Below are 14096 nucleotides of genomic sequence, written 5' to 3' on the forward strand. Positions count from 1 at the left end.
TGAGGAGTTTCTTTCTCAAAGTGTCCTGTTTTGCATTCTCCTGTTCCCTCATGGGATTTTCCCCTGGTTTTGCATAGTCTACATGGTCCTCCATTTGAACCCCTTGAGTCTTCTGATTTAAAGTTTTGTCTGCCCAGGTGGTATTTCTTGTAGTCATCTGCTCAGGTAGAAGAATTGGGGAAATAGCTGCGTTGTTATCATCTCCACCTTTTTTTGGTTTTGTTCTGATTGTGTTATTCTAAGACCCAACCCTTCTTGCCTACCTAAGGTGCCTACGTCCTCTCATTGTTCGGAGGAGATCATCCTTCCTTTTTTTCCCCGGTTCATTCCATGGAGGACCAAGTCTGGTTGCATACCCTAGATGTCCATCAGGCATTGTACATTTATTTGTCGAGAACTGAGTCTTTCCGTAAAGTTGATTAGTTATTCGTCACTTTTGACCTGTCTACTAAGGGGCTTCACTCCTTTTCTGCTACCTTATTCAGGTGGATTACGTTGGCAATTACAGGTGCTTATGACTCTGTGGGACAGCAACTGCCATTTTCTGTCCAGGGCAGATCAACCAGGGGGATATCTGTTTCTTGTGCAACTTTCAAGGGAGCTTCGCTCGTGATATTTGTTGCGTTGCTACTTGGGCGTCTCCTCATACCTTTATGTCTCACTATTGTTTACTGGTTGGGGTTTCATCATCTACTTGTTTTGCTGATCGTGTGTTATCTGTGGTGCATGACGTATGAGTCTTTATCTGCATTTTTTCTTTATTAAACACCTGGTATTGCAATTTGACTGTTGTTCAGAGTTTATTGTATATGATTTTTATTGAACCAAAATATATATGCTTGGGTATTGGCTTATTCAATAAGGACTGGAAAAGGAAGATGCACAAGGAGGTAATGCCCAGTTACTCACCGGTAAAATTAATTACTCCGAGTACAGGTCTTCCTCGTCTCAGCCCTGAATTCCAGCACACCCTGGTCCCATCTTGTATTTTGGTTCATGCTAGATTGTATATGTTAGGATGTGGTCATGGGAGGCTTCAGGTTATATGGCATGCTGGGATAGGGGTGGCCATATTGGGTGTATGTTTTTGGCTGGTTCAGGTAATCCATCTCTGTGGGAGCAGAGGACTGCTCTTGCAGTAAAGACTGAGACGAGGAAGACCTGTACTCGGAGTAATAAAGTTTACCAATGAGTAACCGGGCATTCTGCCTCGTTGCTTGTTTCTCTGGAGACCAGTTTGAGGCAGTAGAACACAGGGAAAATGAACGCTTTCCCTGGTGATGTCAGATCAGTGGGAAGCAACTTTTGTTTCCCACAGTTTTTTATGTCATAGCAGCGTACAACCGGATGTCGATCTCAATCAATCAATCCGAATTCTTATAGAGTGCAGTTAATCACCTGTTAGGGTCTCAAGGCACCGGGGATGTGGGTTCTGCAGTTCAGTCGAAGAGCCAGATCTTGTTATTCACCCTGATGGTTCTCTTTCAGAGCCACACTTAACAGCTGCTTTGCCTTTTGAAGAATGACATGTTTGGGGAAGCAAATGAATTTTTTGATGACCTTGTTCTAGGTGTCGTCTGATTTACCAAAATCATTTTGTGGCATTACTGTTGTTTTAAGATTACTACTGCCCAAGGTGTGATTTCCCCGACATGTAAACAGCACTAAGGATAGCAAGGCAAAGGTCTTGGCTTTCTGCAAACACTGATGTACTGATTAGAAGCTAAACAAACTAACAGGTTCTTCCAGTTTGGATGTGTGGTTGTCCATTGTGCCAAAAAACGGATTTAACAAGCTTATAGTTAGGCTAGCCCATTGTGGCAAATGTATGACAACTACTGTACAACATCCGGGACATTTTTTAATAGCAACGCAATTTGAGAAATATTTTATTTATATTTCCCACAGTGTTCTGACATGCCTAAGCAATGTATGTATGAGAATGATTATGTAGCTCTCATGGTCTGAAAGAAAACGTCACTTTTCTTCTAAGCCTCTCCTCTTGAAATGCTGACTGTTGGGTGTTGCCCATTCACCACCAGTTATATTAATTAGAAACGCCCCTGTGTCCTGTGCGTCAATTAATGCACTTGATAAAATATGAAACTAAAGAGTTCGGAATTTATTTTGTGTGATAAATATCTCGTGGTCAGAGTTTTGCCCTGAAAATGGACATAATACAAATATTTTTGATGCTATCCACATAAAAATCTGAGTTATGGTATTTACCAAACATTTTTCATCTATAAAATTCCAGCAGGGTTGATCTGTTTACATTTATCGCACCCGGTAATTACTTGATGCAATAGACACGGCGCCACATATACAATCAATCAATCAATCAATCATAGCACTTGTATAGCGCGCTACTCACCCGGAAGGGTCTCAAGGCGCTTTGGGGGAGGGGTCTGCTACTGCTCGAATAGCCAGGTCTTTAGTTGTCTCCTGAAGGCGAGGTGGTCCTGGGTCCGCCGAAGGTGGATGGGGAGGGAGTTCCATGTCTTGGCTGCCAGGTAGGAGAAGGATCTGCCTCCGGCGGTGGTTCTTCGGATGCGTGGTACGGTGGCGAGGGTGAGGCTGGTGGACCGTAGCTGGCGGGTGGGCGTGTAGAAGGTCAGGCGGACGTTGAGGTACTTGGGGCCCAGGTCGTGGAGAGACTTGTGTGCGTGGGTGAGGAGCCTGAATGTGATCCTCTTGTTGACGGGGAGCCAGTGCAGGTCCCTCAGGTGGCCGGAGATGTGGCTGCGTCGGGGGATGTCCAGGATGAGTCGGGCGGAGGCGTTCTGGATGTGTTGGAGTCTTTTCTGTAGCTTGGCTGTGGTTCCGGCGTAGAGGGTGTTTCCGTAGTCCAGACGGCTGGTGACGAGGGCCTGGGTGACCGTCTTCCTGGTTTCGGTCGGGATCCAACGGAAGATCTTGCGAAGCATGCGGAGGGTGTGGAAGCAAGAGGAGGAGACGGCGTTGACTTGTCTGGTCATCGAGAGGGAGGAGTCCAGGATGAAGCCCAGGCTGCGTGCGTGGTCTGTTGGCTTGGGGGCGGTGCCCAGGGCTGGGGCCACCAGGAGTCGTCCCAGGCGGAGGGTGATGGTCCCAGGATGAGGACTTCCGTCTTGTCTGAGTTCAGTTTCAGGCGGCTGTTCTTCATCCACTCGGCGACGTCTTTCATCCCTTCGTGTAGGCTCGATCTGGCGGTGGCGGGGTCTCTGGTGAGGGAGAGGATCAGTTGGGTGTCGTCGGCGTAGGAGATGATGTTGAGGTTGTGCTGGCGTGCGATGGCTGCAAGAGGTCTCATGTAGACGTTGAAGAGGGTGGGGCTTGAGTGATGATCCTTGCGGGACGCCGCGGTGGCCTCGGAACGAAAAGGGGGAGGCGGACTCTCTGTGTTCTGCCGGCGAGGAACGAGGTGATCCACTTCAGTGCCTTCTCTTGGACGCCGGTGTTGCTGAGGCGTTGGACTAGGGTGCGGTGGCAGACAGTGTCGAATGCTGCGGAGAGGTCCAGGAGGATGAGTGCTGCTGTTTCCCTGTTGTCGAGCAGGGCTCGGATGTCGTCGGTGGCTGCGATGAGGGCGGTCTCGGTGCTGTGGTTGGCTCTGAAAACGGACTGCGAGGGGTCGAGGGATCCGTTCGTCTCGAGGAAGGTGGCAAGCTGACTGTTGGCGATCTTCTCGATGACTTTGGCAGGAAAAGGGAGGAGCGAGATGGGGCGGAAGCTTTTGAGGTCGGTGGGGTCCGCTGTTGGTTTCTTCAGTAGGGCGCTGAGCTCGGCATGCTTCCAGCTCTCTGGGAAGGTGGCAGTGTTGAAGGAGGTGTTGATGGAGTTGGGGTGCGATGGTGGAGTCGGCCTTGTTAAGGACGTGGTGGGGGCAGGGGTCGTTGGAGAGCCGGAGTGGATGGTGTTCATCGTGCGGGCTGTGTCTTCGGTGGTCACCGTGGTCCAGGTGCGGAGGGTGGCGGTGGGGTGCGTTGGTTCGGTGGTTGGGTGCGAGGATGGTGCGCCGAAACTGTTGTGGATGTCGGCAATCTTGCGGTGGAAGAACGTCGGTGAACCAGGGGGCTTTCATGCTTCTGGGTCTGCTGGGAGGGTTCTTCAGTGGTGCGAGGTCGTCTGCGCAGGCGGTCAGCCACTGCGTGAAGTTGCGGGCTGCTTCGTTGGAGTCTGATGTGCTGGCAGGTGGGTTCTGGTTGAGGGCGGTGGTGAGCTGGTCGGCGGTGATCTTGCTCCAGCTCCTGTGAGGAACCTGATGCGGGTGGTGGTGGGTTGTGGTTTTTCTGAAGTCGAAGTGGACGCAGCTGTGGTCGGTCCAGTGGAGTCCGGTGGAGTGGCTGAAGGTGATGTGCTTGCTGGATGAGAAGACGGGATCAAGCGTGTGGCCGGCGTAGTGGGTGGGGGTGTTGACCAGTTGCTTGAGCCCGAGGTTGGCGAGGTTGTCCAGCAGGGTGGCGGTGTTGCGGTCCTTGTTGTTCTCCAGGTGGAAGTTGAGGCCCCCTAGGAGGATGTATTCAGCGGAGGGGAGGGCGTGTGGGCTTATGAAGTCTGTGATGTCTTCGCTGAATTGCGTGCGTGGTCCCGGGGGTCTGTAGATGAGGGTGCCTCTGAGGGTCGTCTTTGGGTCGGTGTGAATCTGGAAGTGGAGGTGTTCGGCGGTGGTGAAGGTGTCGTCGGCATCGGTCGTGATGCGGATGGTGTTCTTGTGGACGATGGCGATGCCTCCTCCGGTCTGGTTGACGCGGTCCCTCCTGATGATCTTGTATCCATCCGGGATGGCGATGGCGATGTCGGGGGCTGAGGAGGCGTTCATCCATGTTTCGGTGAAGAAGGCGATGTCTGGTGATGTTGTGTCGAGGAGGTTCCAGAGTTCCACGGCGTGTCTGTGGACGGAGCGGGTGTTGAGCAGGATGCAATTGAGGTCGCTGCTGGAGTTTGGCTTGGCGGGCGTGGTGCAGGGACGGAGGCAGGTGAATTTGCAGGTAGTGCAGGTGAACGGTCCGTGAACGCGTCTCGGGGCGGCCCGGCAGCACGAGTTGGCGCAGTGATTACGGTTTAAAAGGCCCTTGGATTGCATTGATGCTGGTGCAGTTTTGCACAGATTAGTGGGATGCAAATATTGCACATGAACAATTTCACACCTACATTTCCACCCATTTGACGGTCCCACTGCGGCAAAATGTTGTTTTTGCATCGGTTATTCATTGCAAAAGTAATTTTTTGCACTTGCCAGGAGATGTTGGTGGAACATTGAGCTGGCAGAAGTGCAAGCTCCGTTATCTAAAAATACTAGTGCAGAATTGCCCTAATACCATTGAAATGTATGACATATTGGCACATTTTGGGATAGACTAGCCTCCATGCGAAAAAAACCAATAATTAGGGACTAGAACCGAAGGTCATAATGCAAGCAGGGAAATTGGACCCTTAAAATTCTGGTGAGGTAGTAATAGGCAGCCGTAATTCGAGTGTGGAGGGCCGTAACCCCCAAATGGTACTGCATTGTCGAAACTGTACTCCTAGATTACTGGTTATTTTCGTTGCACTTCCCATGTTTTACACTCAGTGCTAGTTCTGGTGGCTTGGTAGCCTAAGGCGTCTTCTCCTTGAATGTGTATTTGATCTTGTGGTCATAGGTTTTCATCTTGGTATGCCCATCCAGCCTTTCATCCTTCTGAGGGAAATAGAATGAATTCCATTTTGTCGGATAACAAGTGTAATTTACATACACTCACGCTATGTTATGTTTGCTACTTAAAAGACGTTTACAGCACCAAAAATGAACACTGACGAATTTTTCTAAGTAGACAAATTCTTTTCAGGTTGACCCATACCTATTTTACCCTTTGCATTTGTTTTCGTCCTTACACACCTGTGAGCTGCTGTGCTGTGTACTTGCAGGATCTGGGATGAATTTATTGAAAATTCATGAGAAAGTGTGGTCACAGGATTGTCTACGCGCTTGTGCAGAGGGCCTGGAAGCGAGACTTGGACCGGCCGTACCCTCCAGTACTGTTTTGGTAAGTAGGAAACCCACATGCATCGAAAACTAAATTGTGTATTCTAAACTATAGAATAAGCATCACCTGTAGCCCAACATGCTCACGATTTGTGGCTAGAAAAGGCATAATATCAAATTATTGCTAAACTTTTTTAATATGCAGCTTGAGGTTGGTAAGAAGCTTTAGAAGAACTGCTTTGTGTATTTCGCAGTAGTGGGACACCATAGAGTTGTGTAGCAAGTGCGCAATATGACTGCGTAGTGCGTACCTGGCTCTCACCACTAGTATGTGTAGCGGTCTCTCTTCAGGAAGATCCTGTTCCTGCTGGAAATGTTGTCCAATTTGAACGGAGGGCGACTGTGCCCTTGCAGACAACTGTTTTTACCGGAACTCATGGTTGTATTAACAAACCAAATGCCAGACTCATAGGGGCCAATAGCTGCTAGTATACTACTGTCAGTTCAGCTATGTATAGTCAAAGTCAAAGTCAAAGCAAGCTTTATTCGATGCAAAATATACCACCATAAAAGCATTCTAAAAACAAAACAACCATCACAATTTAAAAGAGAAGGAGAATATAAAGGCGGATTTGAAACAGCATGAAATCATACACACTAAAATAGAGCAAAATACAGTACAGGTTTGCATGATATATAATGCTATTGTTCAAAGTAGCCTATAACTTTTATATACAAAAAGTGCTAGTGCATATCCCAATATGGGGTACAGTACAAATTAGTCGGGGTACCCTATATCATGTAGATACAGAAAGTGCATTGTGCTATCATATGTCCCTGTGAAGAATACATAAGGTGACTACATAGTCTAAAATGAATGTGGATAGTACAGGATATTATTAAATGCCCCGGTGTAATACGCCGGACATAATAGGCAACAAAACCTGCCTCATGTAAAAAAACATAAAGTGAATTGTGCTGTCGTAAATCCTAATGGGCAATACATGAGATAACTACATACATTCATCTGGCTTGTTGAATGGCAAAGCATCTAGATATGAGCAGGTCATTCTCCTTCTTATTGCCATTAGTATAAAATTTAAGAGTTAAAAAATTTAAAAATGAATTTGTTCATTAGATGTAATTTAAAAAAAGATTCATTCTGCATCTTTGAACATAAAACGCAACAATTGTATCGAAGAAAAAGAAATTAAGTGTAAGTTTAAAAATTATTAGCCAGATTGCTTCATCTGTAAGCATTGCATCACAAAATAATAAAACAGCACATACAAATAATTCCAGTTTAGGAGTAAAACAAAATCACTTCACAGAACTTTTTTTTTTAAATGATTTTGTTTTGGCGTTTATTCCATGCACAGCCTAAGAACTTGGCCACCCCGCAGACCAGCGAAGGAGTACCGTCTGTTTTTAAAATTCGGAGGGCGACTAGATGCTTGGTTGTCCCAAGGTTTCTGCAAACTGGTTTTAACCATCTGGCCCTTGCCAATTTGTATGCGGGGCAGGCAAAAAGGAAATGGGCAATACTTTCCTCCGGGGCAGGGCAGCATGGGCATGATTGTGAGGGGGATTTTGGTGTATTCCATTTAGCTATGAACGAGTTTAAGGGTAGGGAACCTAATCTGAATTGGATATACAAGGTTCTGTCTCTTGGCACTTGAATGAAGTCCATGTATGGTTCAAGACAGCTATATTGTTTGTGTGAAAGGTACTCCTCAGTTAGTTTCCCCAGATGGAGGGTTCTCAATTCCCGTTCGGCTACCCAGTTCCAATAAAGCAATTTTAGATCCTCTTTTGAGGGAGGGATCTGGCTTGCCCATGCCCCGGACAGCCCTAAATCAGTCAGCAATTTCTTGAGATTCGCCAACCATTTAACTTTGTTGCCCGTATCCAGTAACAGTACCTCTGAAAGTGCAGCTGCATATCCAGAAGGCTCCTGTGTCCGCCGTAGATGTGCCCAAAAAAACAGGGGATGGGACCTGGCGATATCACTAAAAGAGCGCCTGCCCATGTCATATAAAAGGGTTTCAGGGGGTGCTGATGGGGAGTGAAACTAGCTCTCTATAGAATTTGTGTTCGGATTTAGAAATATCATCTGTATTGTCAAAGCCCCAGAGCTCCGCACCATATAGGGCCGAGCTCACTGCTTTGCTCTCATAGACTGCCAGGGCAGGAGCAACCGGTTTGCTTAGTGATAGGCTTTGTGCTTTCCTGATAGCTCCTGTCACTCGCTTATGATTTAATAGCATTTTGTCCAGATGAAATCTCCAATTCATCTTGTCAGAGAGTCTAACCCCCAAATAGTCGAAGGTTTTGACTCTCTCTAGCTGGGTTCCATCTAGAGCGAGGCTAGTTCTAAGGTGTTTACAAGAATTAAAGGCCATAAACTTCGTTTTGTAGTGTTTATCTTCAAACCACGGTTTGTGCAAAAAAGATCGAATCGGTCTAACAGCTTCTGGAGACCAGCTAGAGTTTTGGAGAAGAGCAATGTGTCGACGGCAAATAGGAGGGTCGCAATTTTTTCACCAGCCAAAGTGGGTGCGTCGGCAGGATCTTTCCCCAAAAAGTCAACCACCCCATTCACATACAATGAGAATAGGGTGGGAGCCATGACGCACCCTTGGTGGACCCCCCTACTGACGATGATCCTATCGGTGACTTGGCCCTGGGCGCCCCATCTTACACGAGCATAATTATCCTCGTGTAGAGAAATCAGTAGGTTCAAAACTTGTGACGGGGTGCCCATTTCTGCCAAAACTGCCCACAAGTTCCCCCTGGGTACCAAGTCAAACGCGGTCTTAAGATCGATGAAGGCAAGATATAAACTGCAATCGCTACCACTTTCCAATAAATAAGGAGCAAGCGGAACACCTGGTCAATGGTCCCAGTGTTCCTTCTGAACCCTGGTTGGTATTGGGAGATGATGTTGCCATCATCTATCCAGTCCTGAATCCTGTGTAGGAGAACCCTGCCAACCACCTTTTGGATAACATCAATCAGGCTAATAGGCCTGTAGTTGGTAGGGTCCTCCCTATTCCCTTTTTTGTATATTGGAACTACTTCAGCTCCTTTCCAGGAGTCTGGGACCAGTGCGCCCTTTACAATTGAATTGAGCAAAAGCAGGATGTAATTAGCCCATCTAACTGGATCTAATCACAGTAAGTCCCCTGGAATGCCATCCGGTCCTGCTGCTTTGGCAGGAACGATACGATTAATTGCTTCTACAATTTCGGTGATGTTAAAAGATATGGCATCATCGGCAGAGTGAGGATGGTTTAAACTCTTCGTGGTCTGCTGGTTATCCGAGGGATCCTGACATGAGTATAGTCCAGAGAAGTGGGCATGCCATTCTCGACTAGTGATATGGTTGGGTATTGGGACAGTGCCTTTAGAATCAACAACTTTAATTAGGTTCCAAAAAATTGCGGAGTCCCTTGGGTTGCAAGCATCTTTGAGTGCCTGCCAGTGTGATTCCTCTGACTGATGGTAGCATCGTAAATAGAGGTTGCCTTAGATGTTACTGCTGAGTCTCTTACAACTGCTTCCAGTTCCCTGGTTCTGGTCGTCAGGATTTCAAAGATAGACTAATTTTAAAGTCTTGCCCTACAACCTTCGTCCACTTCAAGAACCTACCAGAGTTGGAGGGGACAACATCTTTGGTGGCTAAAATAGGATCAGTACTTAGGACTCGGTCGGGCCGTAACCAAGAATTCTGTAAGCAACAGGACAGGGAGTTATGATCACTATCCACTGTGGAGCCAATTACCATATCAGTGGATGCAGTCCAAAGGCGGATGTCCAGTAGGATATAATCAATACGTGAGGTAGATCCTACTCTGTTATAAGTATGAGCTCCTAAAGGGTCAGATGGAACTCTACCATTCAGTGCCCTCAGACCAAATTCTACAGTAATTGCATTAATTTGGATAGCCACCTGGGTCCACTTCTTGATGGGTACTAGGTCTAAGAAAGGTATTCCCCATTGGAGGTTCAATTCAATTCAAGTCAATTTCAATTCAATTCAATTCAATTCAATTTTATTGCGTAATTAATGAAAATTATTACAATCCACATTTAGTATAAAAACTATTATAAAACTTGCATTCATAAATTACTTGATTTATCTCTGTTATTATTATTATTTTTTTATTTTTTATATATATATTTTTTTAAGCCCATATCGCAAAGTCCCCGAAAGATTATATTTTTGGGTTCTTAGTCTAACGCGTTTTGAGCTGTAGTCACATGGTGGAACGTCCGGCCTTAATCCCTGTGATCCTTTTTAATTATAATGTAGAGCTACTCATTTGCCCGGGAATAGTTTTTTTGCTTCTGTCATAAATTTAAGTCCCCGGCATGCAAGAATTAGAGAAGAGCCACTCAACCAAGTTATTATCGCTTGCCGGCATGTTTTTATGTTCAAGTTAAGAAAAGTAGCTTGTAAGTATTTCCTTCTCAGTGTCATTAACGCTGGGCACACGCAAAACAGGTGAATTAGAGTTTCGTTGTGATATCCGCATAGTCTACATTGGAGACGATCGTTCTGATGTTTCCAAGACGGTCTTAAGTCTTTTGAGTAATGCAGGCCCAGTCGGTAGTCAATGAAAGTTTTTTTTAAGTATTGACTAAAGTGTGTTGCTAAGTAGATCTGCGGTTTCTGATAAGAGTAGGAAGAAATCACGGTCCAAGCGTGGCGTCGAGTAGCCAGTATTTTTTTATCCTTTAGTAAAGATTTGTTTTTTGCCACTCTGTTGGCTATTTTACAGAAAGAGACATGGTCTATTTCTTTGTTCCAGATGTCTAAGAGTTCTAGTTTGTGCAAGCTGAAATTCAAGTAGGTTGCCCAAGAGTTTCCGGTAGGCTCTCTATCTTGGGTGCTTATCTCTTGCCAACAAACGTGATCCATGGACTTAGGTGGGGCTAGCCGAAGTTTATGACACCATTTTACAAACCTTGACATTGAACGTAGATGTTGGTTTTGTAAACCAATTTAGAGACGGATTTGAGCCGCAGAGGCTGATTTAGGCAGTTCGAACACAGATTTGTAGATTTTACTCTGTAATTCATTTAAAATTTTGGCCTCGCCTCCGAGCCAAGTTACTAGTCCGTATGATAATGTAGGTTGAATTTGGGCAGACATTACCCTAAGGAGGTGGGTGAGATTGGGACCCCCCATTTTTTGTTGGAGCTGCCTATATGCATAAATCAATGTTTGGTACTTCGCTTTTATAGTCAGAGTGTGTTCTTTTTTTGAGTTGCCTTTCCCAATCGTCACGCCTAGGTACCGGTAATGGTTCTGTTCTTCCAGTACTGACTTGTCAATCATCCATGTAAATTTGATCTTCTTGTGCTCAACTAGCCGCAGTATTTTTGTTTTTTCCCTATTTAGTTCCACTTTTCCTTGTTCTAAATAAGATTGAAGGTTGGTAATTAGGCGTTGTAAGCCTATTGGGGTTTTACTTAGTACAACAATATCGTCAGCAAACTGTAGAATTGGAATGTAGTCGTTCCCAAGTTTAGGTGCATGGCTGTTTATTTGTCCTAGATGCTACCTAAATCTGCTAAAAACAGGTTGAATAGGCACGGGGCCAGGACACAACCTTGTTTTAGGCCGTCCTGAGTTTTGATTTTTGATTTTAGGCTCAGACCCCGGCCTAGTTTAACCCTTGCCCATGTATCAGTGTATAGGCGGATTATTGCATTTAGTAGCGTCCTGGGCATCCCCCAGTCTTTGAGCTTTTCCCATAGTCTTGACCGGCTCACTCGATCGAAGGCTGCTCTTATGTCTATAAAACACCCAAACAATCGTTGGTTCTTTTTCTCAGCTCTCTCCATTAGCAGGGCCAATGTCGTCAGGTTTGTTGTTGTCCCCATCCCCTGTCTAAAGCCGATTTGAAAATTGGGAAGTAAGTTGGTATTTTCTACCCATTCTTGAACCTGCTCTAAGAGACATGAGGCGTACAGTTTTCCTTCTACATCTATAAGAGAGATCAGCCTATAGTTACCTGGGTTTCTTCTGTTGCCCTTTTTGTAGATGGGGTGGATGATGTTTCCTTTCCACGATGTTGGCGTACAGCCAAAGATAAAGATTTGGTTAAACAAAGCTGTTAGGTGGTTGGACCAGAAGTCCTCGTTTAGTTTGAATACGGCTGTCGGTAGTCCGTTTGGACCAGATGCGCCCTCGGGTTTTAATTTCTGTATAAGTTTTTTTACACTTTTGCAGGATGTCAGTACAGGCTGGTCGCAGTCCTGTTTTTTCTTGTCCAGGTCATTAGGCTTATTTAAACTTTCCTGGGAGCCCACTTGGTTACCTGAATCCGTTGCTTTTGTTGACCGTAACATTACGTTAAATGAGGTAGTATCCTTTGATGCATAAAGGTTCCTTACATGGGCTTCCCAGCCTTCGGCAGTGATGCCGGGATCTTGAGACATCTCTTCACCTTTGTTCAAATTTTTAATAATTCCCCAGAAATCCCGAGAGTTTTGCTTTTTGCTGGCTGAAAAAAGTTTTAGCCATATTGATTCTTTATATTTGGCCTTTGCCGCCCACAGCTTTTTACGATAGTTCTTCCTCAAACTCCTTAGCAGAGTATGGTTTGGTTTAATTCCATGGTTTTTGGACATATGGACGTACCGTTGCTCCCTGGATATTCTTTTTTTTCCAGTCTTTGTTCTTCGGTGAACCAAGGTTCTTTTAAGGTTTTTTTTTTTTTGTGTGGCTGGGGGAGAAGAATGCTTTTGAATTAAAACCTCAACCAGGTTTTCCCAGTGTTTTACGTGGTCTCCGTCCTCTTGTTGTTCACGTTCTGACATAAATTTGCTTGCTGTTGCCTGAATTTCTTCGGTTTTTCCCCCTCTCCATCTGATTTTTCGCAAGTTAAATTTCTCCGGTAATTGAGACAAGGAGATTATCTTGTTATTCCCCATTGGAGGTCTTCGTCTGTTGTCCCCAAGAGGTCGTCCGAACCTAGAGGTTCGAAGGTACAATTGAGATCTCCTGCTACCATAATTTTCGCAAGTGCATGGCAGCTGCTTAGTTTTTCCAGGGGAAGTGAAAGAGTAGGCGAAATCTTACCCCCAGTCATCCCTCTTGCATAGACATTAAAAAGTTCAAGGGTTTCCCCACCCTTTGGCTCTTTTATGGTGAGCCACAAAATGTCTTGGGAAGGGACTATATTTTGTTTTACTGTCCACCCCAGGTCAATACTGACCCACACAATCAGCCCGCCAGATGGATGCCCCTTACCAGCATGAACCGCTGGAGTAAAAAAGGTGGTGTAGCCTGACTTATGAAGTGGGATCAGACTCCAGGTTTCCTGAAAGATACAAAGGTGGTGATCGTCGACTAAACTGTTCCAATGGGGCACTGAGACTTTACTCTTAAGCCCTGTGACGTTCCAAGAGAGTATCTTGAGAGGAATATTACGCTGCTCAGATTCAGATACGTCGGTAACTGTATCCTTTGTAGATATCATAGAATAAGTTTTTAGTTGGTCATGGCCTAAGAGTATCTGATCCACCTGAGGTGTATTTGGGGAGACCAAAGAGATAACACATGGGGTAGATCCCCCTAATGATTTAAGGTCCAGCGATAAGTTCTTTGGAGCATGTGGATTAGAAATGGGCCCTTCGCATCCCCCTCCTTGCCATGTGCGGTGTCCGATGCGAAAAGAAATGAGAGGGACTCGGCGAGAAAGCTTTGTCCTTATAAGAATATGCATTCAGCCTTATGATCTGGACAGGGTTGTTAGGTAGTCAGTCAATTTGGGTCAATGATGAGGGAGGGTCACACACTAAAAGTTCTTGTTGGGAAACAACTCTATTCTCGACTATAGGTGGACAACGCCTGATCTGTATCGAAGATGACTCAGGGGAAGACGTACAATACTTCAGCTCTATCAAATTATCTGCCAAAACTACGTTTGACAGAGTTAATTCGATATTGTCATTCACCCCATTTGCAGATGGACGTGTGCTTGCTCTTAATATGTCCTCCCGTATGATAGAGCGACAACCTCTGACATGTCTTAGCCAATGGATAGACTTATTCACTAACGATTCTTTACTCTCGACACAATGGATGGAATTAAGTTTAGGGACATTAACCATAAAGACAGAATGGAATGCTTTC

The 14096-nt window shown here is 45.6% G+C and overlaps 1 protein-coding gene across 1 annotated transcript in view; it reads left to right on the forward strand.

Moving 5' to 3' along the window:
• XYLB (xylulokinase) overlaps positions 1-14096 on the forward strand; it is a 738622-nt gene that overhangs the window by 168326 nt on the left and 556200 nt on the right. The window contains exon 9 of the mRNA XM_085632025.1: positions 5890-6008. Within this exon, the coding sequence (XP_085488151.1) occupies positions 5890-6008 (119 nt within the window). The remainder of the gene's footprint in view (positions 1-5889; positions 6009-14096) is intronic.

This window comes from Triturus cristatus, chromosome 10 (assembly GCF_964204655.1).
Source record: "Triturus cristatus chromosome 10, aTriCri1.1, whole genome shotgun sequence".
NCBI lineage: Eukaryota > Metazoa > Chordata > Amphibia > Caudata > Salamandridae > Triturus > Triturus cristatus.